The sequence below is a fragment of the Apiospora phragmitis genome (genome assembly GCF_038363925.1).
Source record: "Apiospora phragmitis strain CBS 135458 chromosome Unknown utg000010l:1.0-9815664.0:1.0-9183399.0, whole genome shotgun sequence".
NCBI lineage: Eukaryota > Fungi > Ascomycota > Sordariomycetes > Amphisphaeriales > Apiosporaceae > Apiospora > Apiospora phragmitis.
The window spans coordinates 6933936-6957165 of NW_027117409.1; the positions used below are offsets into that span (position 1 = coordinate 6933936).

The 23230-nt window shown below is 51.7% G+C and overlaps 9 protein-coding genes across 9 annotated transcripts; 3 read left to right on the plus strand and 6 right to left on the minus strand.

Annotated features, from left to right (window-relative positions):
• Positions 1–1466: 1466 nt before the first annotated feature.
• PG994_011876 (uncharacterized protein) lies at positions 1467–2302 on the plus strand (the record flags this gene model as incomplete). Its single annotated transcript, XM_066863285.1, has 2 exons — positions 1467–1831; positions 1939–2302. The coding sequence occupies 2 exons, from the start codon at positions 1467–1469 to the stop codon at positions 2300–2302; spliced, it is 729 nt and encodes a 242-aa protein (XP_066712395.1).
• A 447-nt stretch (positions 2303–2749) lies between these two features.
• Positions 2750–3884, minus strand: PG994_011877 (uncharacterized protein; the record flags this gene model as incomplete). Its single annotated transcript, XM_066863286.1, has 3 exons — positions 2750–2896; positions 2974–3344; positions 3434–3884. 3 exons carry the CDS (start codon positions 3882–3884, stop codon positions 2750–2752), a joined length of 969 nt encoding a protein of 322 aa, XP_066712396.1.
• A 1002-nt stretch (positions 3885–4886) lies between these two features.
• On the minus strand, positions 4887–5943 carry PG994_011878 (uncharacterized protein; the record flags this gene model as incomplete). Its single annotated transcript, XM_066863287.1, has 2 exons — positions 4887–5472; positions 5564–5943. The coding sequence occupies 2 exons, from the start codon at positions 5941–5943 to the stop codon at positions 4887–4889; spliced, it is 966 nt and encodes a 321-aa protein (XP_066712397.1).
• Positions 5944–6898: 955 nt separating this feature from the next.
• Positions 6899–8037, minus strand: PG994_011879 (DRB0094 family RNA ligase; the record flags this gene model as incomplete). The annotated part of the gene is made up of 2 exons (XM_066863288.1): positions 6899–7371; positions 7419–8037. 2 exons carry the CDS (start codon positions 8035–8037, stop codon positions 6899–6901), a joined length of 1092 nt encoding a protein of 363 aa, XP_066712398.1.
• Positions 8038–9845: 1808 nt separating this feature from the next.
• Positions 9846–10687, plus strand: PG994_011880 (peroxiredoxin (alkyl hydroperoxide reductase subunit C); the record flags this gene model as incomplete). The annotated part of the gene is made up of 4 exons (XM_066863289.1): positions 9846–10216; positions 10304–10349; positions 10427–10592; positions 10659–10687. 4 exons carry the CDS (start codon positions 9846–9848, stop codon positions 10685–10687), a joined length of 612 nt encoding a protein of 203 aa, XP_066712399.1.
• A 695-nt stretch (positions 10688–11382) lies between these two features.
• On the minus strand, positions 11383–13156 carry PG994_011881 (IBR domain-containing protein; the record flags this gene model as incomplete). The annotated part of the gene is made up of 4 exons (XM_066863290.1): positions 11383–11430; positions 11489–12013; positions 12180–12838; positions 13063–13156. 4 exons carry the CDS (start codon positions 13154–13156, stop codon positions 11383–11385), a joined length of 1326 nt encoding a protein of 441 aa, XP_066712400.1.
• Positions 13157–15519: 2363 nt separating this feature from the next.
• Positions 15520–17296, minus strand: PG994_011882 (uncharacterized protein; the record flags this gene model as incomplete). Its single annotated transcript, XM_066863291.1, has 6 exons — positions 15520–15635; positions 15702–15932; positions 15985–16577; positions 16629–16890; positions 16956–17165; positions 17233–17296. The coding sequence occupies 6 exons, from the start codon at positions 17294–17296 to the stop codon at positions 15520–15522; spliced, it is 1476 nt and encodes a 491-aa protein (XP_066712401.1).
• Positions 17297–19454: 2158 nt separating this feature from the next.
• PG994_011883 (uncharacterized protein) lies at positions 19455–20276 on the plus strand (the record flags this gene model as incomplete). The annotated part of the gene is made up of 1 exon (XM_066863292.1): positions 19455–20276. The coding sequence occupies one exon, from the start codon at positions 19455–19457 to the stop codon at positions 20274–20276; it is 822 nt and encodes a 273-aa protein (XP_066712402.1).
• Positions 20277–20547: 271 nt separating this feature from the next.
• Positions 20548–22967, minus strand: PG994_011884 (exo1 protein; the record flags this gene model as incomplete). The annotated part of the gene is made up of 3 exons (XM_066863293.1): positions 20548–22693; positions 22750–22897; positions 22955–22967. The coding sequence occupies 3 exons, from the start codon at positions 22965–22967 to the stop codon at positions 20548–20550; spliced, it is 2307 nt and encodes a 768-aa protein (XP_066712403.1).
• Between the last annotated feature and the right edge of the window lie 263 nt (positions 22968–23230).

The window sequence follows — 23230 nt, forward strand, 5'->3', positions numbered from 1 at the left end:
TATCTAGATCGACAAGTTGCACCACCGAGTTGAGTTGTACTCGCCTGTTTTTAGACGATGATTGTTAGACTGGCCTTGTTTCCGGAGCAGGCGACCCTGCCGGACGGCCTGCTGTAGCGGCCACTCGTAAGCTCCTTCCACTCAATTTTCGGGGGCTTGCCGCCTAAAGAAGGCGCTGCAATCCCGCCGCTCGGCACTTACACTGGCACCGGTGGCAGAGCTGTGATACTCGCCACCCGCCATTTCATTCTGAACGTAGCCGCAATGATCCCTATATCCAGGCTCATCGCTTACCATGGTTTATTTCGGCCTTTTGATGTCCAGTAACTCTTGTGCCCAATTTTGGTTAACAAAATTGCCAGCAGTTTTTACTGACTGTGGTGGTGAGCAGAAGGATACACGACACGGTCTATCACCATCACAACGAATGCTTCCAGATCAAAGGTGGCATTAGCAAACTTCTAATAACTCCACGGGTCACTGGCACTGGCACTGATGTACATTGCTTAGGTGCCTACGCTCTGATAACACTCTTACCATGAGTTCTGGGGAATACCTACTCTACCCCTGGTACTCAAGGGTCCATGTAGTAGTAATCTGGTGGTTTCTTATTCATCCCCATCTCATCCAAGTCGCAGCAGTCAGAATCAGACGGGATTATCTGATGTGGTTTCAAATCAGTATATTCTTTGGACTCTGGAATTCAAGCTTGATGAATGTGAACAAAACTGCCAGGTTCTGGGCTCCCGCTTGCAGACATTTTGTTTGAACTTGCGCACACCCATGTATACAATCACAAGTGCAAAGAGAATCAACTTATCTGATCAAGGGGTCTACGTTGTCTATCTATAATGAACGATGGTCTTTATTTACAGAAGGTTCTCGGTTAATATCAGGAATCATACGGCTCTGGCGGTCATGTAAGACAATGGTGAAGCTGTAGACTGATGAGGACATGGGCTACTTGAGTCATCATGATGTCCATGCTTATAAACCAATGCTCATGAATGTGAGCTTTTGTGTCGTAGTAGGATATTCCAAAGGTGACTAAGTTATCAGCTTTCTATCCACTGGCGGGTGGCTGGGTCTGACTAGAAATATGCTTACACATTCATATGGGAAACACGTATGCTATTTTTGTTATCTGTTTACTACATATCTCTCATGCGTGGTCACACGAGCTGGATGTCAGAGATTAGGAGTAATTTGTTTTCGTTTATGATGACTGACACGGCACAAAAGGATCACCAACAAAGCAGCAACGCATTTCCCACATGATACTAATAAGCAAAAGGCTCACGCCAAATTGTCTTCTACCCCTTGTGTGGGCAGACTGTGAGCTTTATCTGTTGGCCAATTTTTAATATCAGGATTTCACGAAACGTAATCTCAACGACAACGACTCCTCAACTACAGCCCAATTACCTACGTTCGGTTCCTTCCTCATCGTCATCCTTCTCCTCGCAATGTTTACACAGTCGACTCCCACGAAGCCGAGGTCAAAGGGCGCCAGTACTAGCAATGAAGACATCAACAACAACACGGTGGAAGTCCGAAGCTACACTTACCGGCCCCAGTTCCTCCACATCAGGGCGAGTTTTGACCAGAGCCTCTCAGCCTTCACAATGCCCATCCCGACCCTGAACCTGCTGAATCCAGGGACCAGGAGGCCCCTCGAGGTCTCGGCCCTCGTCTTCAACGCACAACGAGACAAGGTCCTCCTCCTACAACGGATCCACGAGCCAAACACATGGGAGGTGCCCAGCTTCAGCATATTCGAAGGGGAGAAGAGTGCGCTCCACGCTGTCGTCCGCACGGTACATCAGTGCTCGTACGTTCATCACGCTGATCTACCTACCCCATAATATAATAATACTAGGCACTCCCCATTGCAAATAATGAAGAGTGAGGTAATTAACACGCGTGTGATATTTATAGGGGACAGATCGTTCGGAAAATCACCCGGGGAGTCGGATACTACGAGTACGAGTCCAGTCCGCCCTGGCCGCCATGCCGGCGCTACTGTTTCGTTGCCGAGGTGGACCATCCCGAAGAAGAAGAGGTCGCGTTGTGGCTGGAGATCTACCAATCTTTTGCGTGGGTTACCGTGGAGGAAGTGAACGAAGAGAAATACGGCCGTGACAAGACGGCCCTCGACTTCCACGCGCCCGCACTGCGGTGGATTATCCAGAAAGCTTTCCGTGTCCTGAGAGAGCAGCAAGAGGAGGAGGAAGAAGAAGAACGAGAACGAGAAGAAGAAGAAGAAGAAGAGGCGGAGAGAGAGGAGGAATGCGTTGAGTAAAAAGGAGAGCTGCTATAGTAAAAGTGTCTGACCTGTGACGACTCGCCTCATGAGTATTCCCCACCATCCTTCTTTTCCATTTGTGCGAGGAAGGAAAATTGGGTATCGGAACAGTTTTGTAGCTGCTTGGGGCCTGGGTCCTAGTTTAGAGGGCCGATGTCACTCTTGGTTTTACTCCTGTTTTACTTGCATACAGCCTCTACGGGATATATCAGGTGATACTTTGGTGATTTTCTCAAGTGTCTAGTGTCTGGATATACATCCCATGTGCTTCCTGTACATTCTTTAGCCAGGTCTAATAGTAAGTCTGACAGTGTACCAGAGGTGAAAAGTCAGGATGACAGGCCATAGCAGTCGTGCTTTCTTATTTGTACCTAGTCTCTCGTATGAATCCTCTTACTGTTGCCCCAAGACAGTACCAGTAATTACAACGGACGTCGAATCCGATTAGGAGATGTTCCGGTGCATGTCGTAGTCGACGCTGTCGCACTGCATCAGCCTGCCGCAGCTGTTCATGCAGTCCATCATGGTCGGCTGGTTGTCGCGATGGATCATCTTGGTGCCGTGGCGCTTGCCGCACGTGAGCTGGAAGATCTGTAGTTTTGGCGACGTACGTTAGTTTTTTCCACTGGTCCGCCAATGCACGCATCGAGATGAAAGAGAGAACTTACTTCGCCGGACTCGGTCTTGAAGGGCTGGCCGTGACCAGAGGGGCATTCGGTCGAGCATTTGACGGTTAGATGCTGGTTGGCAGGCTCGATGGCGGGCGGGTCCACGACGAACGCGTAGGTGTGCTGGTCTGGGACGCCGCAAGCCGCCTTGGCCAAGCCGCCCTTCTTGTTCATGATGCACGTGCCGACCGGCTCGCCGTAGTCTCGGGCCGTGTACTGGACGCTGTGGCAGTCGTCCGTGGCCGGGCAGTTGCCCATGCACCGGCGGAAGTCCTCGGCCATGACGGTACGGATGCGCTCGCCGCCGCCATGGGAGCAGCACTGCACCATGAACGTGGCACCGCCTCGGCTCTGGTAGAGCTTTCCATCGTCTAAGTTTTTTCAAAGAATGGTCAGTCGTTAGTTATATCCTCCTCTCTAGCAGGCGACTGGGCCTGAGTGGATATGTTTGCGTGCTTACGGTCAGGGCAGATAGGAGCAAGCTCGAAGCTTAGGTCTTCGATTCTGACTGACTCGGACGCCCGGGTGGCTGGGCAGCCGGGTTTGTCCTTCAGGATCTCCACCTCGCTAGGGAACGTGTTCAGGACAACCACCGAGGCCGGGGACGGCCCCGGAGCTGCCCGGAATTGGATATCCCCCTTGGTTGCCTCCAGACTGCATCGATGTCCGGGGTTCTCGAACGGGTAATCGTTGTAGAAGCCACCGCCGCCGCCAGCACCAGGCATGGGAGGTAGACCACCACCACCAACACCAGTCATGGGACGAGTACCGCCATCCATAGGAGGGATACCACCATCCATGGGTGGTGCAGTTCCTGGCATTTGGTTCTGCCCACCGCCACTAGCAAATGGATTGTCCTGGAAGAAACCTCCACCGGCCCCACCAGCGGCAGGAGGGCCGGCCGGGGGCATCTGGTCTTGTCCACCCCGGGAGCAAAGGGGTTGTCTTTGAAGTAACCGCCGGCGCCCGGGGCCGGGGCGGCTGGCATAGCGCCTTGCCCGGCAGCGTATACGTTAGGGTTGAATTGCCCAACGACGGCTTGAGCCGCGATGGCAAGGGCAATGCCTACTCGCGCAGATGAACGTACCATTTTCCGTGGCAACAAAAATAAAGATTAAGTAGAAGAGGTGAAGACTGACTAACTAGGAGGGATTGTCTATAGCTAGAGTGGGATACGTGAAGAGTTATAACTTCGCGATCACTATCTAATTACCACATAAAAAGATTCCTGTCTATTGTCGAGACGTAGCAATGACGAAACAATGCTAGGTTAACCTCAAGCTTTGTATTTCAAACCTGTAATAATTAGGCGTTGTGCAACCTGTAAGTCTGCGGTCATCCTGAAACCTTTTTCGGGGAGGCTTGATTACCCTTGAAAATGCTGTCATTCAGTGAAGGAAGTCGGCAGGCACCGAGTTCTTTTCAGCCTTACCAAGTCTGAGGTCACCCGGATGCATTAATGAACCATGTTAATGAACCATGATGATGAATCTACTATGCAGCCAGGATTATTTTATCTCTTTCACTCTAACAAAGTGGCCTTTGGGGAAGCGGGGGAAAAGTTGAAAGGGGTAAGGTAGGTAACTTTTCACCAGAAATACCCCTATTGTTTGAAGAGATAAAACATGGCCACTTTGTGAGGTGATTTAATCCTAGAAGAATAATCTAAGCCTGTTCTTACTCAAATGAAGGGGAAGAACGTGAAAACTCAAGGCTTGTAGCGAAAAATTCCCTTATATGATTTTCCAAGCGCACGAAAACATGTCGTGTTGAAACAGCAACTCTAGGATTCTCGCCCTACTTATTATACACATATTTGATATATTTCATATTAGTATGAGAGAATCAGGACAGTTGTTAGCATATCGGCTGAGAGGATATAATACCACATGGACTAGCAGATTATCTTGCTCCTAGGGGAAGATCCAAGACCAAGCGTTCATCCCTATCTTGACCCCGGACTTAATGGGCAGCCCCTGATGGAGAGTCTGTTCGTACCCGGTCCCGTCCTCCCGCAAATTCTCCCAGTAGATGGCGTTGCCGGGGATGGGTTTGAAGACCACGCCGTCCGCCGCCGCCGCCTCCTCCTCCTCGGTCGTGTCGTCGTCGCACTCGATGAACTCGCACCAAGCCGGGTCGCGCGGCCGCGGCAGGCGCGGGAAGTGCGTGCCCCCACCCGTGCAGTTGGCCGCAAGGTAGAAGTTGAGCGTCGAGGCCCGGTCAGGCTTGCCCGGCTGCGCAAAGTAGTTGTAGTGGAGCGTGAAGAAGCCGCCGGCCTGGTACCGCTGCGTGCCCAGGGCCTCCAGCTTCAGCTGCTGCTGCTTCTGGCGTCCCTGGTGGTGGTGGTCGTCGTCCCATGGCTGGATGTTGCGGACCCGCTGCTCGATGCACCGGATCGTCTCGTCGCGCGGCGGCATCGCGGTCTCAGAGCGGCGCGCCTTCTGGTCCGGTACGATCTTGCCGGCGTCTTCCACGTAGGCTGGTCCGAAGCCGGGCTCGCTACAGCAAAGCTGTCAGCAGACGGAAACGGTGGCGGGGAGGGGAGGGGAGGGGGAGAGGAGAGGAGTCTGGTGGGACCTGACTGACATACCTGATTCCTATAATGTGCGCCGCCTCAGATGGTTTGACGAACGAGGGGATGTACATGACGAGGGGTTCTTGGTGCAGGACGTAGCCAAGTAGGGGGTAGTCTTCGCATTGCAGTTCAGAGTCGATGTCGACGAACTCGATCTCATCTGCTGGGCTTCTCTGTGGCTCGGCCGTCCCCCCCCTGTTGTGCCTAGAGAGGTAGTCATGGTCCGGCTGAGCTTTGCCGACTCGACTGCTAAACCCACTAAACGCGCCATCCCCGCCAGGCGACAAGATGTTCAAAATATCTTGGTCGATCGACAGACCAACGATGTTCCAGCTGTCCATTTGAGCAGAGTTCTGCTCGATTACGGCAAAAGCGGGCAGGATGGCTTGCGTCATGGTCACGGCCTTCTGTTGTAATAATGCAGGCCAGATTTGTTGTAAACTGCGGCTTTGATTCTCACAGACCCCCAAAGATGAGTAAAGGGCGCGACAAAAAAGAAGTGTAACAAGTTTGTGCATGCCAAATGAGTAGAAGCATCCGGGGGTCGATTGTTTTTCTGTGTCCTCCCATTAAAATGGGGGCTTGACTGACAAGCCCAGCTCAGGGCTCGCCGCCCCCTTTTTACTTTACTGCTACATTACGCGGGAGATAACTTTCATTCCCCAACACAGTCTCACAGGAGTGAATATAAACATTTTCCATGCACTGGATTCAAGGCCAGGAAAGCTTATTTCTTGAAAATTGGTATCCTGGTAGGTAACACTTAGGAAACAAGAGGCCTGTGTTGCAAAAGCAGAACATATCCAACAATTCCTCTATTCACAGCTGCAACTTCTGACTCCTGTTAAACAAATCTTTCATTGCACCAAGTGCTAATGTCAAAACATGGTCTTCAGTTTACATGGACCAGGTTGGGGCTATTAAAAACAAAATTGGTATCATGGCGACTTAATACAAGACTGCACGATATGAACAAGGTTCTCATACAAAATATTCACAGAAGCGAAACTTAGCGGACGACAATGAGGAGATTGAACTGCCCAGAACAACCAAGCCTCCGTGACAGGGAGAACAAAGCAAAAGCCAGCATATTGGATCAATCACAAGTGTATTAACGCACGGCAGTATCCTTCACAAAATGTGCACAGGGGTATAGCAATCTGTTGATCTTGGGGTTCATATTCTGTCGTGACCAAGTATTGACACCTTTAACTTGATCTTCCCTTTGTAATGTACATGTAATTATCCTTGGGTCCCCGAAGAGCTCGCACTACTTTGGTGGCCATTTCCCAAGCTGCAGCCCAAGCCACTTGCCAAGCTGCGGACGATGAACTCTTCTCCGGCTTACTTCTACTCTCCATTTCCGATCAAATAGGCATTCGAAATCACCTTGAAGGAACGTCCATCCTCCAAGTTCAAGTTCTTGTATACAAGCCCCTCCCTCGGCTTGCCAAAGATCCCGGCTCCCTCGGCCCGTTGCAGAAGGTCCTCGCGGCTCGTGGCAATGTCGTGCAGCCGGAAGTAACCGTTCACCGGGACATGCTTGAGGCCCAGCTGCTGGGCTTTCTGTTCGGTCTCGCGTGGGCCCAAGGCTGCCTGTGTATCGATGTCGAAGATTCTGTAGACGTAGAAGTCATACTTGCCCACGGCAAATCCCTCACGGTTCTGGCAGATGCTGAATCCGCACAGCTCGCCCTGGATGGCGAGGTTCTGGCCCAAAGATGCGAGCTTCTTTGGGAGACCGTAGAACAAGGCGGCCTCCCAGAAGTGACAGCCGGGTTTCTCCGGGAGGTCATTGTTGCTGGTGCAGACGCCGAAGCGGCCTTCGGGCATGTCGGCACGGCCGTCCAAGGGGCGAAGCGTTCTGTACCAGGGAGAGGCACGATTGACGAAGTAGATGGTTTGGCGGAACCGTTCAGCTTGACGGATTCCTGGTAGACAGCATCCTTGTACTTTGGGGTGAATAGGTTGGGGCAGTTCTGTACTCGCTTGATTTTGGTCGCCGGAAAGAAAGACGGGGGCTGACCGAGTGAGTTCTCTGTGGCGGGGGCATGCTCCCACTTCAGCACCTTCAGTTCGGCTTCGAACGACATGCCCATGACCTTCTGCATGGCTTTCTCCTTTGTGTTGTTCTCCTCCAACTCGGCAATGACCTTGGTGATCTCGGGGAAGGAGGCGAGCGGCATGATCAAGCCTTGTGAAAGGGCGACTTCTTGCTTGGTTGACCTGACATGGAAGCCAAATTGGCCATTCCATGTGATGAGGTTGCCATTGTGGCTGTTGGATTTGCCAAGTTCAGCAAAACGGGTGTCTTTGGCAAGCAGGAAGGAATTGATCTCGAAGTAGACGATGTAAGCACCGACCTCGGCGGTGCCCGGCTTCACGGCGCATTTCCAGCCATCAACATGGGCCAGAAGCAAAGTATTGCTTTCTCTCGAGGTTGGCTCCAAGTGAGAGATTTGTCGAACACTGACCAAATTCCGTGTCATGTTGAGTGTGTGGAAGGTTTGCAAGTCGTTCAAAAAAAGTAGGTAGGATGGCTGACAATATTATTCACTCGGACGAACACGAATGTTGGGGAAGATGAATAAAGTGTTCCTTCAGATCAGTGAATGGAAAAGAGTGATGGCAAGCCTAAGGCAGCAGTAATGCACTGATAAAGAAGGAGATAAGTACTTAAAAGGATGGATGAGTCGCCCTGACGATAATCTGGGCGCAGCGGTGGGTTCAAGGAAACAACCTACCCCGTGAATCGGGACCGCATTCGCACATACATGAGATGGAATGAAAGGGTTGAGGGAACATTGACACTTAGCCTACACTACGCACTACAAATATATATCGGCTGAAGTCTAGTTGAAAGTATGCAGATTTGTGCTCGAAAGGGGCTGTTGTTGTTGTATTGTTTAACGTCTGGGAAGCGGCGAAGCCGCTCCAATCCCGCTAGGGGTATGGGACGTGCTATCTATCCATCTATCCATCTAGCTAGTTCTCAACTTAATAATATGCATGTGATCATTGGATCAGAGATACATCTTTTGCTTTCTGGCTCAGTTCTGTAACCTTCATACGCCCCTTTTCGTAAATCCGGCCTCACCTTTAGCGGTGTTTGAATGTGTGATGTTTGTACAGTGTGAGGGATGTGATTCCCTTGGTGCTTCGGTCAGCCCATAGGCTGTGAGTATTGTTTCTGTCGTTTTGTGTTTTCCAATGCTCGAAAAGGGGCCTGTAGTCAATGGCCCTACTCCTCTGCTCTTTGGTGTTTCAGTGGCTATACCTACATAGCTCACTGTTAGATCAGGCCCAATCTATGCCTCCAGTCACAGCTCCCCTTGGAATCTCTCCTTAGTGATGGAACGGGGTCCTTGTCATTCTTCGCTTGCGTTTTCATTTTCTCTCCTTTAACGAGATACAAAGGGGACCCTGGCCATGACATAATGTACGAGGAAGGCAGCGTACTAGCGAGTGTAAGTGGGCGAGAAGGCTTCTTGAGTGATACTGCTGATGCTAGGAAGTACTTGGAATACGAAGCATACCAATGCGTATGTTTATGTAGACACGCACCATGAGTAGTACTGTCCAGTGTTTTCCGATATGAAGCCTCCGGTGCGTATTGATATTGTGCCAAACACTGCTTCCAGCACTCTCCATGCACAACTATTGGGAGACGGCGAGACTTACCAGTGATAGTGTGCCGAACCGATGGAACCGGGGGATAGATAGAACAGTTCGGTGTGGGAGGACACGCTTCGTTGTAGAGAAGGGTCAGTTATAGATCTGCCGCTGGGGTTTCGTTGTCAGTCGGCCACGAGTATTAGCAATTCTCAACCAGAATTTATTAGTCATATCTCTGTCTCTTGTTTTATGTTTTTATTTTTTCTAAATCTTTTCTCCTAAGACTGTCTTCACGACGCATTTCATCTATCTCAGATCTCATCATGGAGTGAAATTCAAATTGGCAGTGATGTACCTGACAGGGTAGCCCACCCCACGTAAAGTAACCAAACACACAGTGCTCTGGATTGCTCACTGTCCAGACAATACCGTTGAATACTCGAAACACAGTGTGTGTATGTATCTCTGCCCTGGCCCCCGGACCAATTGCACTGCTATGTCGTCATGCCCCATTCAATTCAATTTAGGTCCGAGACCAGCTGAGAGAGCTCCGGGCGTCAAGCTCAACATACATCCCAACCATTCATTGACTACCTGTACTCGATTGAGTTTCTGCCACCACTGTAATCAATCTTAGCTCACACGCCCACTCATCAATCACCAGCAAACCAAGAAAACCACCATGGCTTTCCGCGCCCTCCGCCCCCTGACCACCAGCGCCCGCGCCAGCGCCAGCGCCAGCATGGCCACCACCGCCGCCGCCGCCCGGGCCCCCGCGACGGCCCGCAGCTTCCACGCGACGCGGCGCTCGCTGGTCAAGGTGGGCGACTCGCTGCCGAACCTCGAGGTGCTGTGCGAGGGGTCGCCGGGCAACAAGGTGAACCTGCTGGACGAGTTCAAGACCACCAAGGGCCTCGTCATCGGCGTCCCCGCCGCCTTTTCGGGCGCCTGCAGCCAGCAGCACGTCCCCGGCTACATCCGCCACCCCAAGACCAAGGAGATCCTCGGCCTGGGCGGCAAGGTCGTCGTTGTCAGCGTCAACGACGCCTTCGTGTGAGTACTAACTAACGATCGGCTCGCTACTATTATATCACCAACCCAAGGAGCAAACGAAAACTGACGATATCACTCCCCAAACAGCATGAACGCATGGCACGAGCAGATGGATCCCATCAAGGAGTCTGGTGTAAGTTCATGTTGTTCCGTGCGCTGATCATACCTTTCTTCATCGTCATGCTAATCCAACCCGCCCATTTTCCATAGATCCGCTTCCTGGGCGACCCTACAGGTGACTTCACTCGCGCTCTGGACTTGGGCTTCGACGCTCCCGCCATCTTTGGTGGCATGCGTGGTAAGCGATACGCCTTGGCCATTGAGGATGGCAAGGTCAAGGAGGCCCACGTCGAGCCCGACAACACCGGAACCAATGGTAACATATCACTTCCTCGGTATTACACCGTAATTAGAAAATGGGTTTGCTAATGTTGAGTTGTAGTTTCCCTGGCGGAGAAGGTTCTGGGCTGATTTAGTCAATCAAGCCCACAAAGAGCATAGATTACAGTGTAAAATGAGAAGCAACGCATGCAAATGAGATTTCTATCATGAAGCCATCCCCAGCTGGCAAAGCTGCATGCTACCGGTCAAGTGTGAAAATGCGCACATAGTACAGGAAGCGAATGATAGCTACAACGCCCAGGACGCCCATAATTCTCCGTAACCCCGCTAAACCCATGTGCGAACCTTGCATGCTCATGAGTTGCTCACTCAAACATGTAGGGGACTTCGATGCCTGAACAAAATCTATCATGGCCCGCTACCAATGTATGCTCCCCCAGCTAAGGAGCCTTGCCCGCTACAGGCATAGTCAATTCGAGATCCTCCGTTTCGAGGCGTTTCTAGCAGTGTGTTATGTTCTGGCCAGGCTTTACTGTCGTCCACCTTGCCCATTTTTCAGATCAACATTGAAAGTCCACCGGCCTGAGGGGCATGGAAAGTTAGTGCACATGAGCATAAGTTATTGGGCGGAGCGATTTATCAATGCACTGGCACTGGCTACAACAGTTGACAATTACGCCAAGGGAGGAGCGGAAGACAGCAGAAGATAGGGGGAACCATACAAAAGAAAACCATCAAATTTCTATCAAAGCACAGGAGGTAAGGGAGGGGTAGTCGAAAATGACTGAACGAAATTCGAATCGCCTGGAGCACTTTCTCCCAGCTCATAGTTTGTTTGGCGACATACCATTGGCGAGGTTTTCTGCTGTATCCTGCAGGCAGAATTAATCTGCGCTTGTTGCAGTACGAAGTCTTGTCCATGATATCGACCTTCAACTTGGAGTCGGCCAGTTCCGAGATGGGCTTCTCGAACATCTCGGACAGGTTCTCCACCGCGAGCTCAAGGTCTTTCTGGTTATCCTCGAATATCTCTGTAAGGTTATTCCGGGCTAGGTAGAAAGCAAAGGCGTACGTCCACTTAAGAGTCTGACGACACGTCTGCAGCGCTTGGGATGCCGAGTTGAGGTACTGGACTTCGATCCAAGACATGCCCGAGGCGGACTGAAGCTGCACCATCTTCTTCTCCGTCTTGGTATACATGTCCTTGTCCAAGCGTGCGGATTGCTCGTGATTGGCGTACCGGTTGTAGTAATGCAGATAGCGCTCGAGAGACACACGCGACTTAGCCTGGGCATCGCGAGCGTCCGTTCCGCTCTTCTCTTCGAACCGGTTGCAGTTGTACCAGCTCGTTCCGTGTTCTGACCACAGGCCCATGCACATCCAGCAGAACTCGTGTTTGCACTTGCGGCAAGTCATGTGGTTGCATCCGCCGTTCTTCTCTATAGTCGAATTGCACTTGGGACACTCTTTCGTGTTAGCGGAGATCCAATTTGCCGTTTTCGCTATCGTCTGCACATTTCTTGAGCCAGCGCTTCACCAACTCGCAAGGGGCAGGCTGGTGATCGCTCAAGATGCATCCGAAACAGAACCGGTATCCACACGCGCATGCTACGGTCGGCACCACTTTGTCGAGTTCCTTCTTCTTGATGCCGCATTCGACCGCATTTTCGCAATCGGGGGCGGGGCACCACTTCAACGTGTCTTTGTCCTCCACGTAAGTCCGGTTCAGTAACTCCTGGTACCTATCCGAGAGTTCTGGCGTGACAAGCAGATCAAGAGATCGAGCGTCGATGATTCGCGAACATCCCTCAGCAGGACACTGGATTCGAGCGGCCTCACCCTCTTCCCGGATTTTCTGAGTCAAGTAATGGCGGTAGCAGTTCACGCAGTACCTATGCCCACACTTCATAGCAAAGCTCTTCAGCCCTTCGTCGTCGTCGCAGCAAATGTCGCACATGAATCCATCCAGAGTTTCGAGTTGCGGGGGGTTTGCAACACTTGTTACAATGCCAGCTGCTTCGACTACCTTATCCGAGTTGTCCATGAAGTCTTCGATTAGGCGCTCCTTGTTCCAGCGGAAGTGTCGGAGCAGGATGGCGGCATCCTCTTTGGACATCTCCAGGATCATGTTGACCTCGTTCATCATGTCCTCTTGTTGCTGTTGGATGTCGCCCGGACTATAAACTTTGAAGCCGATATCGTAGGCGACTGGTGTCTTCTGCTTCTGCAGTCCTAGATCCGGTTCGTCATCGGGATCCTCGTCGAAAGCGTCATCGAATTCTGTAAACCGAAGTCATTAGTCATCGTGGTTAGAAGTATGCAAAGAATACGACACGGTTGCTGCATTCAAGTATGCGGAACCAGTTGGGAAGGCCCTCTCGTTGGACACCCAAACAAGGACGGGTCTACCGGCAGCGGGCAGCGACGGGGAAATGAGATGGAACAGAGCAAGGGGTGCACAACGAACAAAGCGAAAGAAAGGAGGGATAAAAAATGATGCTTACCATCGCCATTTGACATATCATCGTTTTCGCTGTCGTCGAGCATGATATCGTCATCACTACTGAGAGTGGACAGAAAGTCTTCGTCGGAGTCCATACCGGTGGCTGGAGTGGGTGGTGCAGGGTCTGGGTTCTGGTGCTTGAGTGTAGCAGCCCGCCTTTTGTTGTTTGGCGCCGACGAGGAAGATGAGTCTATTATCTTGGCCTCCGCCGCCTTCCGTTTCCTCGTGATGGGAGGAATCTTGTCGGCGGTACAGGGTGGTGGTCTCACAGGAAGATGCCCGTCAGCAAGCGACGAGCAAATACCGTGAAGACAACCGGCGGAATGGAAGGGTCGGGTTGTTGGTTGAGAGGATGGGCTGAGTTGGGTTTGAGTTTGTAAGAGGAAGACAAATTGGCGAAGAAGCCTGAAACTCGAGGGTTTTTGCGAGTAACAGGATTTGTAACGCTGCAGAAAGCGGAAAGGGAGCGTGTGATGGAGGATGGATGGTGAGATAGGATGCGATGGATGCGTCACCGGAGTTGATGGTTACCTGACCTTAGAACGATAGTGCTGATAGGCAACCTGGCGCTAGGTGGCTACCGCCTGGAGCGGCTCAGGTGCAGGTGGGCTTTGGCCGCCTTTGCCAGGGAGGGGCAAACTTCTGTCAGCACCAGAACCGTAGCCCTCCGGAACCCAACGCGGCACAGGTTAGCTTAGGTAATCACTCGGCTGGTACATGTAGGTGACCTTTGGGCTACCTAAAGTACCTGAAAAGCACGTATCAGATTTTCAATTTGTTGATGTGTGTTTTGCATCGGAGTGCTGAGTGAGCAAGCAGGGCAGATCGAGCTACCACAGATCCCTTGTTTTCACCTGGCGTGCTGGATTAGTAAAGCAGGCAGCAGGTAAGCAGCAGGTGATGGCTGCTTGTAGCCAGCAATATCTGACGGGGGTGATGGACGCCGGCAGAATGGAGCAGGATGCTATCACGATTAGGCAGTCGCAGGCAGGCAGGCAGGGGCGACAGGCCTTGTAATAGCATTTAACCCAAATGCCTGGTCACGAGTTCTGTAGGTATCTCCGTAAAGTGGTGCAAATCTTGAGGTACGTAAAGATTCCAGATGGATCGATAAGTGGGTGTCTCCCGATGCCCTCCGAGGTTGGCTGAGTGGGGGGGAAGCGAAGACAGGACACAGTCGAATGAAACACCAAAACTCGAGTCAGCGTGCGGTATTGTTGTGTTTGATCGTTGGTTGCATTGAATGTTGCGTTGGTGACGAGTTTGAAGATCCGATACCAGGCGACCCGACCCGACTCTACATGTACGTAATGAGGTCGATTCGGTAGTCGGGTGGTAGACATCTGGTACATTAGGTACCTAGGTAACCTACAGCATCAATCTGAGAGTCCGTGCCCTCCATGTCGATCGCTGTGTGACCGCGGCGGGTGAAACTTGTGACTGGATAAGCCACAACCCCGTTGAAGCCGTTGTGGCTTATATAAAAGTAAAAACCCGCCTCCTTTGAGTAAACGTATTATATTCGTAGTTTGTACATCATAGAAGGCACATATAGTATGTACATGGCCAACTGTCTGTGATTTTCGTTAGGTCTGGGGCTGAGGCCTGGTTGGCTTTTGCGTGTATTTCAGGACATAATCAACTGGAGATGTCAGAATGTCTTCATGTGTTCTCTTCTTGGATTTGTGTAGGTCAGCTGCTTTGGGGTGTTATTCCCTTGAAGGCTGATTCACAGACCCGGCTGGAGCAGTATGTGACGTTGTTCAACCATAATCTGCGATACAGAGAACAGCTTTGAGTGCCCTGGAGACCGCTGTCCTCTCTTCTGATGGTTCTTGGGGGGAGGGGGGGCTTACTTAGATCTTCGTTTACACTGCAAACCGTGGATTTTGTCGGGGGTAAATCTGGGATGAGTAGCCTCCAATGTTCTGTGGGGTTTGGCTTGGCAAAAAGTAAGAGGGACTGAAAAGGAGAGGTAAATCACCATGGAAACCAATTTGCTGATCAAGGAGGGAGCGCAGGTTCTAGAGCGGAGGTGGCAACTCGCTCTTTGTGAGTCTTTTGATTCTGCTGGGCTGACCTGCTATGAATCGGAAAATAAAATGAAAGAGAAAAAGGAAAGAAAAAAGTCCGGACAGGTGACTTGGCAGTCAAGGTACATGCTTATTCATTGCTAAAGAACGCTCAACAACTTTCAACTGCAGCCCCTGGCTTTAACAAGTCAACATAGTGTGCAACACAAGGTGGACATGATAACATCTTGGTATTTGAATACGAAGATAGCAACTAATGTGAGCTTGTCTGTATCAAAGTCGTAGATGTATAGACACACACTCCAAGCCGACAACGAAGATTATCCTTTTATAAAGGCATCCACATTATGGATAGACTTTAATTCAACCGGTTCATTACCACCGAATTAACAACCCCTTGAGCCACTGCCCAAAAATTGTGTTTTCTAAACCTGGTGGTGAGCAACGGTCGATCCGCCCTTGGGCTCGTCGTGCTCAATATCGTGGACGACCTTCTCGACGGCCTCGGTCTGCTGGGCCACAAGTGCGTCGGATTCGAACACTGTGAGAGTGTTGTGTTAGTATGGCCACCATGAAATCAATAATGGTAGAAGGGGTATGGACATACAGAAGGCAAGTTCCTCGAGAGTCCGGCCGTAAGTCTCGGGGTAGAACAGGAAGATGAAGATGTTCTCGAATGCGAGCCAGCCAGTATAAGCTGCCATGAACTTCCAGCCGATGGCATCCATGGCAAGCGGGTTGACATAGGTAGAGAAGAAGCCACCAAGTTTGCCGAAGACCTGCTGGACACCGATACCGCGAGACCGGGTAGCATAGGGCCAAATTTCCACGAGGTAAGCTGCAAGGACTGTTAGCATAGACCAAGCTTCGTTGGAAATAGGAAGACTTACTGTAGGTCAACGAGTTATTACCGATGTTGTAGGTAGGCGAGTAAGCAAAGTACCAGACCAACGCAGAGATCTGCGCGGCGTGGTTGGTAAACCCTTTATCGGAGGCTTCTTGCAGCTTCTCGAACGAGACAGTCATGGCCAAGAAGACAAGCAACATGGAAACTGAGGAAAGCAAGAACATGAAGCGTCTACGGAACCTCGCAACGAAGACGGCGATGATGGTGGCGTTGGCAAGACTCCAGCACTGGTTGGCGATGTTGATTCTGCTTTTGGCGAATTTGGATGTGTAGCCCATTTTCTCGAATAAGACGTTGGAGTAGTATGAAAGCAGCGTGTTGCCAGACATCTGGGTGAAGAGACCGATGAACACAGAGAGGAACACGCGGCGTCGCATACCGGCGGTGGCGAAAAGCTGGGCCCAAGACTGTTTGCTATTCTCCATCTCAAGCTTGATCGTCGTCTTGATCTGAGCTATCTCGGCCTGGACAAGTTCAGAGTGAACGTCGCCCTCGGCGTGATACTTGGCAAGGATGGCCAACGCTTCATCGTCTCGGTCCTTGCTGACGAGATATCGAGGACTCTCGGGAAGTAGACTTGACACCAGTCAGCACTCGAAAGCGGAGGCGCATCGCAGGTTGACTTACAAGACAGTGCAGATCTGGAGGAGAGAAGGGACGATCTGCAATAACGATGGTAACCGCCAACTCCAATCGCCGACAATCTCGACGGTTCCAATGGTGATTGCCGCAGCGACAATAGCACCGAGGAAGTATGATGCGTTGAAGAAAGCAGTCAGAGTAGGACGCTCTTTAGGGTGACCAAGCTCTCCGATGAGAGACGAACCGGAGATGATGCAGAAGAGGATACCGAAACCGAGGATCATACGGGCGATGATGTACATGGCGACTGCAAGAAGACGTGCGTTAGATCGCGGCTTGTTCCCTTAGGGTCAGGCCAGGGATCATCCCTACCGTGTTGAGCGAACCCCTGGAGAAGAGCTCCAACAGCTTGGATCAAGGAACCTATCATGATCGACCATCGTCTACCCAAGCGCTGTGCGAGCCATGGGGCTACTGGAACCGCGAGGATGGACCCGAGTTGGTAACAAGCGTTGACAAACCCCAGAATATCGGGCTTGATAGCGGGCTTTCCCTTATCATCCATGTGTCCCTCGCCGAAATCTGAGGACTGTCAGCAATCACGCAACTAGCAGGAGGCACCGCTTCATGCGGCATGGGCTGTATGTACAGGTGTTGAAGGGAGGAGAGAATTGCAGCGCGTTGATGAGTTGGGAGTCGAAACCCGACGTCATCTCAACACCCATACAACATATAAAGAGCCAGAGGTATAGAATTCGCAAATTGGGCTTCTTGTACCATGGCGTCTTATCCCCGCGACGATGGTCGCGATGAGGGGATCAGCCCCATGCCCCTTGTTGAGAACAGCCATTATCGTGTCAACGCTTGGTATGTTGTTTGAGCGGTGCTCCAGGAGGTATACGAGAGACGGGAGTATCAGACGACACTACAGAAGGAAGATATGGAGCGAACCATCGCGCTTGTTATGTATAAAGTCAGTAGCCGCTGGAATGCCGAATAGCCATGGTCTCGGACTCAGCAGCTCATACGATAGGTGCCTATCGAGACTCTGTCTTACCCCTGCTGTCTTGCCAAGACATGCAGAAGTAAATCTATACGTTTTCCCCGTGAATAGGACTGCTGCCCCATGGGCGGCGGGAAGGTTGATTGGCTCCGAGTGACCGGGTAAATTGAAGGGCGGGCCGTCAGCCGACACCGCAATCTGGGGTTCCAACATGGAGAATGAGTGGAAGGAATCGTCTGGAATAAGCAGGTAAAGTAGGAATAGTCAACCAAGTCAAGTCCTAGAAGATAACTTTTATCGCAAACGGGCACTCGGCCAAATCAAAGCAAAGAAAATCATAACCTTCTCCCGTGATGTTGGCAGTGCTGTTGATCGGAGCTTTCTAGGTGGCTGAGAAGCTCCCGGCTTGGCTGGGCGTTGTCCCAATCGGGCTCAATTATGTATGCTGGACTGCCAAGGGCGTTCATGGATCTGCTAGCTCCCTTGCATAGAAAGCATGCAGAACGATCATCCTCCGACCAACGATGCTGGAATGAGCTGTTGTCAGCCGCGCAAAAAGTAGATTGTACCAATCAATTATATATCGCCTGCCACTCCTTTTGCCTGGTCATTGCGACCGGGATGGCTACCGACTGGGCGGTGAGGCGACAAAGTTGTTGTAGTACACCTTCTGTCAAGAGACCTCGCAAATGCCCGTACCTTGGCACCTGCGTGTTGGAAGAGATGCTGCGAGGTGAATGCTATAACGGGTATATGTGCCGCAAGGTGTTTACACGATGCTCCGGTAAGATATGTCCATTATAGGCTAAGTGCGTTCCGTTCAAGCGAGATCAGCTAATTTGACGGCTACAGTACCTTGCTGCAAGGGACTAGCCCAATGTCGGTCGAGATTTGGCGCTGGCGACACATCTGGGCTTGCCAATGAAAGGTCGGCTTGCCGGCGCCAACGATGGTGATAGTTCAAGGGCCGAAATGGTGGCACAGGAGCCAGAAACGCGGCATCGGTGAGAATGGTCGGGCCAGACCAAGCTCGGGTTGAGAGGCGTCGGGTCAGAAGGTCGGGTCAAACAGGCAACGGATAAGACAGGGCTCGAATCCGTGAGATGTCAAAAGGGGGATGGCTCCCGAGTTGCCGTCTTTGGAACACACAGGCGGATCCTTCGCCATGGCCAAGAAAACCAGACGGAACAGCCGGGCGAAGACGATGAGCAGCAGCAAGGAGGCTCAGCCCGAGGTTTCCGTTATCTAGTATTCGAACTGGCTTACCTCTCTGCTTTTTACGTCGTCGGTCCTAAACTTCCCAAAGAAATATCTTCGTTCCTCCGTAACACTGTTCCGTTCAATCCTCAAGGCTCAAGGCATGTTATGTTTCTCAAGTCTTAACGACACAGGCCCGCAGGCAGGGTCGCGGCCTGAGGTGGGATCCGTATTCTCGCTGCAGTAGTGGTGCTACGTTGCGAGGTGGTATTGATTGGGAACGACGCCCGCCCTGTCGTGTGGTTTAACCTTTAGTGTGTGGTGTCATCTTAGGATTCTGTGACCACTAATGGAGAATGAAAACGGATGGGTGAGCTAGAACATATGATCTTCAATCCGGGGTATTCTATTTCTCGTTATGATTGGCTTGGTTTCAGTAGCCCAGTCCCCGCCAATGTCGCTAATTTTCCGTTTTTCCCCTCTTTTCCCCAGCTCCTGTCAGCCTGTGATCGGATTTTACCCCCAACCACGTGAAAAAAAAAGTACGCCTTCAGACAGCGCCAACATATGCATCCAGACCTCCCGAAGAAGGATTTCAACCTTGCACAAATTACTAAACCCCCTTCGGCCATTTCAGAGGTTGCATCCGTCAACCTCGCCAGTCAAGGAGGATGGGCAGCATTGCAGTAGAGCAATATCCCTTCTCCTCGGAGCCGGTTGAGCTGAGGTCCACTTATCAAATCCCTCAGTCCGCCTCAACCAAGATCCCCTTGGTCATCGTCGAGACGGCCTGCCGAGCTGAGAATCTTACCCTGACCACATGGTCCTCGTCGGTGGTCATCTCGAATACCCTGCACAAGCTAGGAGTTCCTCTTGCCCAGCTGCGCGCCGACGCTTCCCAGGAAACCAAGACTGCTGTTGCTACTCCTCCCGGTGCCCACCATGGCTACAAAATCCTGGAACTGGGCGCAGGTACAGGTCTCACGGGCCTGAGCGCTGCCTGCATATGGGGCTCGCGTGCTTTGCTAACGGACCTGCCCACGATAGTGCCTGGACTGCAGGCCAACATCGATGCCAACTCGTCCCTCTTCCAAGCCCAAGGCGCTGGCGCTGGATGCGGTACCCTTGATTGGAATGCCCCTTCCGACCTTTTCATCTACGACCCAGCCTCGTCGTCTGAGGTCAAGGTCGGCATCACCGAGGATAACAAGTTCCCTATTGTTATGGCTGCGGATACCATGTACACTGAGGACCACCCGGAGCTCCTGACCTGCACTATTGCGACTTGTTTGTCTCGTAGCAAAGACGCCAGAGCCATAACCTGCTGGCCACAACGCGTCTGTTATCTAGAGCCTCTGCGTGAGTTCTGGCGCTTGATGGAAGAACGGGGCTTAGTAGTCGCCCAAGAAGGCCAAGAGTACGCCGATTTCGAGGGCCTGGACGATGAGCCATTACATGAATGGAGCGTGTGGAGGTGGAAAGACCTTCAATAGCCCATTGGGCATTTTTTGGACAAGCATGGGTATAACCATATATATGACAATATAGAGAGGCTGCTGACTTCTCTAACAACAAGACCCTCATTTAATGCACGCGACACGCCCCATGCGCGGGTGGTCAAATACAAAAATAAGAAACAAGCCCATACCCCCATGTGAATCCGAACCGAACTCCTAGGCTATGCATATCACAACCATGTATATACGGTCCACACGCCAAACTCCAGCCAAATACGATGGCATGCTTGCTATAGAATGTCGCTATTCACTGAGCAAAAATATCAAGATACAAGAATCTAGACAAGTCCACAGTTCTCCGACCTGCGACCTTGCCCATGTTCTCCTGTCCCACCAAGTCGTTATCCGCTTCTTCGTTCTCGCTATCTGGTATGATCATGTCCTCACTTCCCCCAGTCTGGTGTAGAGACTCGACTTCTTCCAAGTCAACTGGGGGCAGGGGTACGAATGAAGCATTGACAGGAAGGTTATCAAGACTTTTCCGTCCTTTACTGCTTCTTTTCACCTGTCGCGGTGCTGTGAAGCTAGGTGTAGCAGGGCCCTTCGCCCGATTCAGAGCCTGGGATCCAATCCTTTGCAGGGGTGTCATGAGAGGGGTGGCAGGAGTCGATCTGTTGGTGGAAGGCATGGTACTCGACGTCATGGAGGACATTGGCGTTGAGTCAGTTGAGGACGCCGAGGCGGTCGATGCTGGTGTAGGGCGGCTGCTCTGTTGGGATTGGTTGAAGGTGAAGCGACTGATGGCGGACCTCAATGGTGTTGCCGAGGGCAGTTTTCCTGTAATTGGAGCTGATGCAGTGTTTCGCATATCCTTTTCGTCATCCTTAGAGATAGCACGATTGTCCTTGTCAGAGCTCTCCTTGAACACCATAATCCCCTTATCTGATTTGGCCGAGTGCCAGCTATCAATATCGGGAAGTTCCTTCATGGCTTCCTCCACCGAGTCGTCAGACATCAAATAACTGTTTCGCCTCTTGGCTTCCTTCTTGGGAGCTGGGAAGAATTTGCTCCGTTCTTTGTCATCACCTGCTTCGGCATCATCACACAGCCTGGTCTTCTTAGGTGGTCGCGCAGTGGCTGTAAGCCTTGTCGAAGGCTGGCCCTCTGCAACTCTGCCGATGTTCACAGTTTCTCGGCGCGAAGTTGACCCCAGCGTGGCACCATCGTTGAGCAGGAGATTCGAGATGGGTTCAGTACGACGCCGGAGCACTTGTGATCTAGAGTTGACAGGCTGGTTCGTATACGGACGCGGTAGCTGCGACGGCGGTAATGCTTCGTCTTCGATATACGGTCGTGGCAAAGGAAAAACGATGGGGCGCTGTCCATTGTTCGTCAATGAGGCGGTCCGCTGAGTATCTGTTGAGAAACAGTTTGTATCCATGTTCCCCAGGGGTATACGGCTGTGCCCATTGAAATAGGAATCTATTGGTTTCGCTGGGGGCTGCGGAGCGGGCCTGGTTTGCGAGCCCAGACGAGGTGCCTGAGGTCGAGGACCGACGATTGATGAAGCCCGACGTTTCCGCGCATCGGGCGACTGTACTGCAACAACAATCTCTGCTTTCGTCATCGGATTGACGCAGCCATCGGCAATGCGCCGGGCCATTTCCGGTTCCACGGGACCACCAATGAATGGCATCGCACTGGTGTCAATGTCTGACGAAGGAGGTGTGAAAAATACCAATGCCTTAGCTTTAGGGCAGTAGACGCGCTGGTAAAGGAATGTCAATTCGGCCTGGTGAAAAAGCTGAAGGTAATCGGGCGGAATGCGGTATTTGCCATCGAACTGAAGCATCTTCACAACCTTTTCAGGCGTTTTATGCTTGCGCAGCATGCGATAAGCTGTCTTCAAGCCGAGAGCCTTGATGCCTCCAAGGTAATCGCAACCGTGAAGGATCGCCATGTGTCTGAACTGTTCATCGCTCCATCCAGTCAGAGTAATCTCGCGGCAAGCTCCAAAATCCCGGCGGTTGATTTCGACACAAGCCCCATGCTGGTCCAGCTTGGTGATGAGTCGCTTGGCGCCGAATACCAGCAAGTCAGAATCCTCCGAAAGAATCCCATTGATGATGCCCTGGCGCTCGAGGTATACCAATTGCGGATCGGCTTCGTAAGGTGCCACGATATAAGGAACATCGACTTTCTTCAGTTCTTCGATGACCGCACGAGCCATTTCGGGGGTGATATCAATGGCCTTCTGGAGCTCGCGGTGTGCGAGTGAAGGTTTCCCGGCCTTCAAAAGAGCCAGGCCCGACGCCTTACTCTCCTCTCGTCTCTTGGCTCGTGACGCTTCCTCTCCTGCCTTGCTAGGCAGAAAGTCGCCGTCAAAGACGATGTATGGATTGACACCGAAGTGCTGCATCATACGGACACGGTTCATCACGTAGTATACATATCTGCGAATCGAGTCAGCTGATGCTCAAAACAGTGAGAGGGGGGTGGGTAAACGAACTTGCGCGTGGGCTTGCCTTCAGCGAGTTCGATGGCACATGAAATGGCCCCTCTGTGTAGCCAACCATAACCATCCACTCCCAGAGTCTCACCCTTGAACTTTTTGAGTTCAGTAGGCTTTTGAATCGACTTGAGCAGCGGGAGAAGGCCTATAGGTAGATGTTAGCGTGTATTTTATCTGCATTATCGAAACATGTGAGAATTACCTGAGATACCCATGCTGTCGACCAGCAGACCTGAGATATCACTAACCACTAAGATACTCCCGTGCCTCAGGCGGCCATTGGAAACTAACCAGACTTCGAGGCCGAATAAAGTCGACTGGATGTTTGTAGCAAAGGGCAATTGTTTTTGAAAGCGAGGTTGGACTGCGGTGAAAAGGCCCAACTGATAATCGGAGGGTTTCGATGCCCGGGCCTAGATCGACTTGTTTGATTCCGTCCGTACACGCGCCGAAAGTAAACACTGAACGCCAAAACACA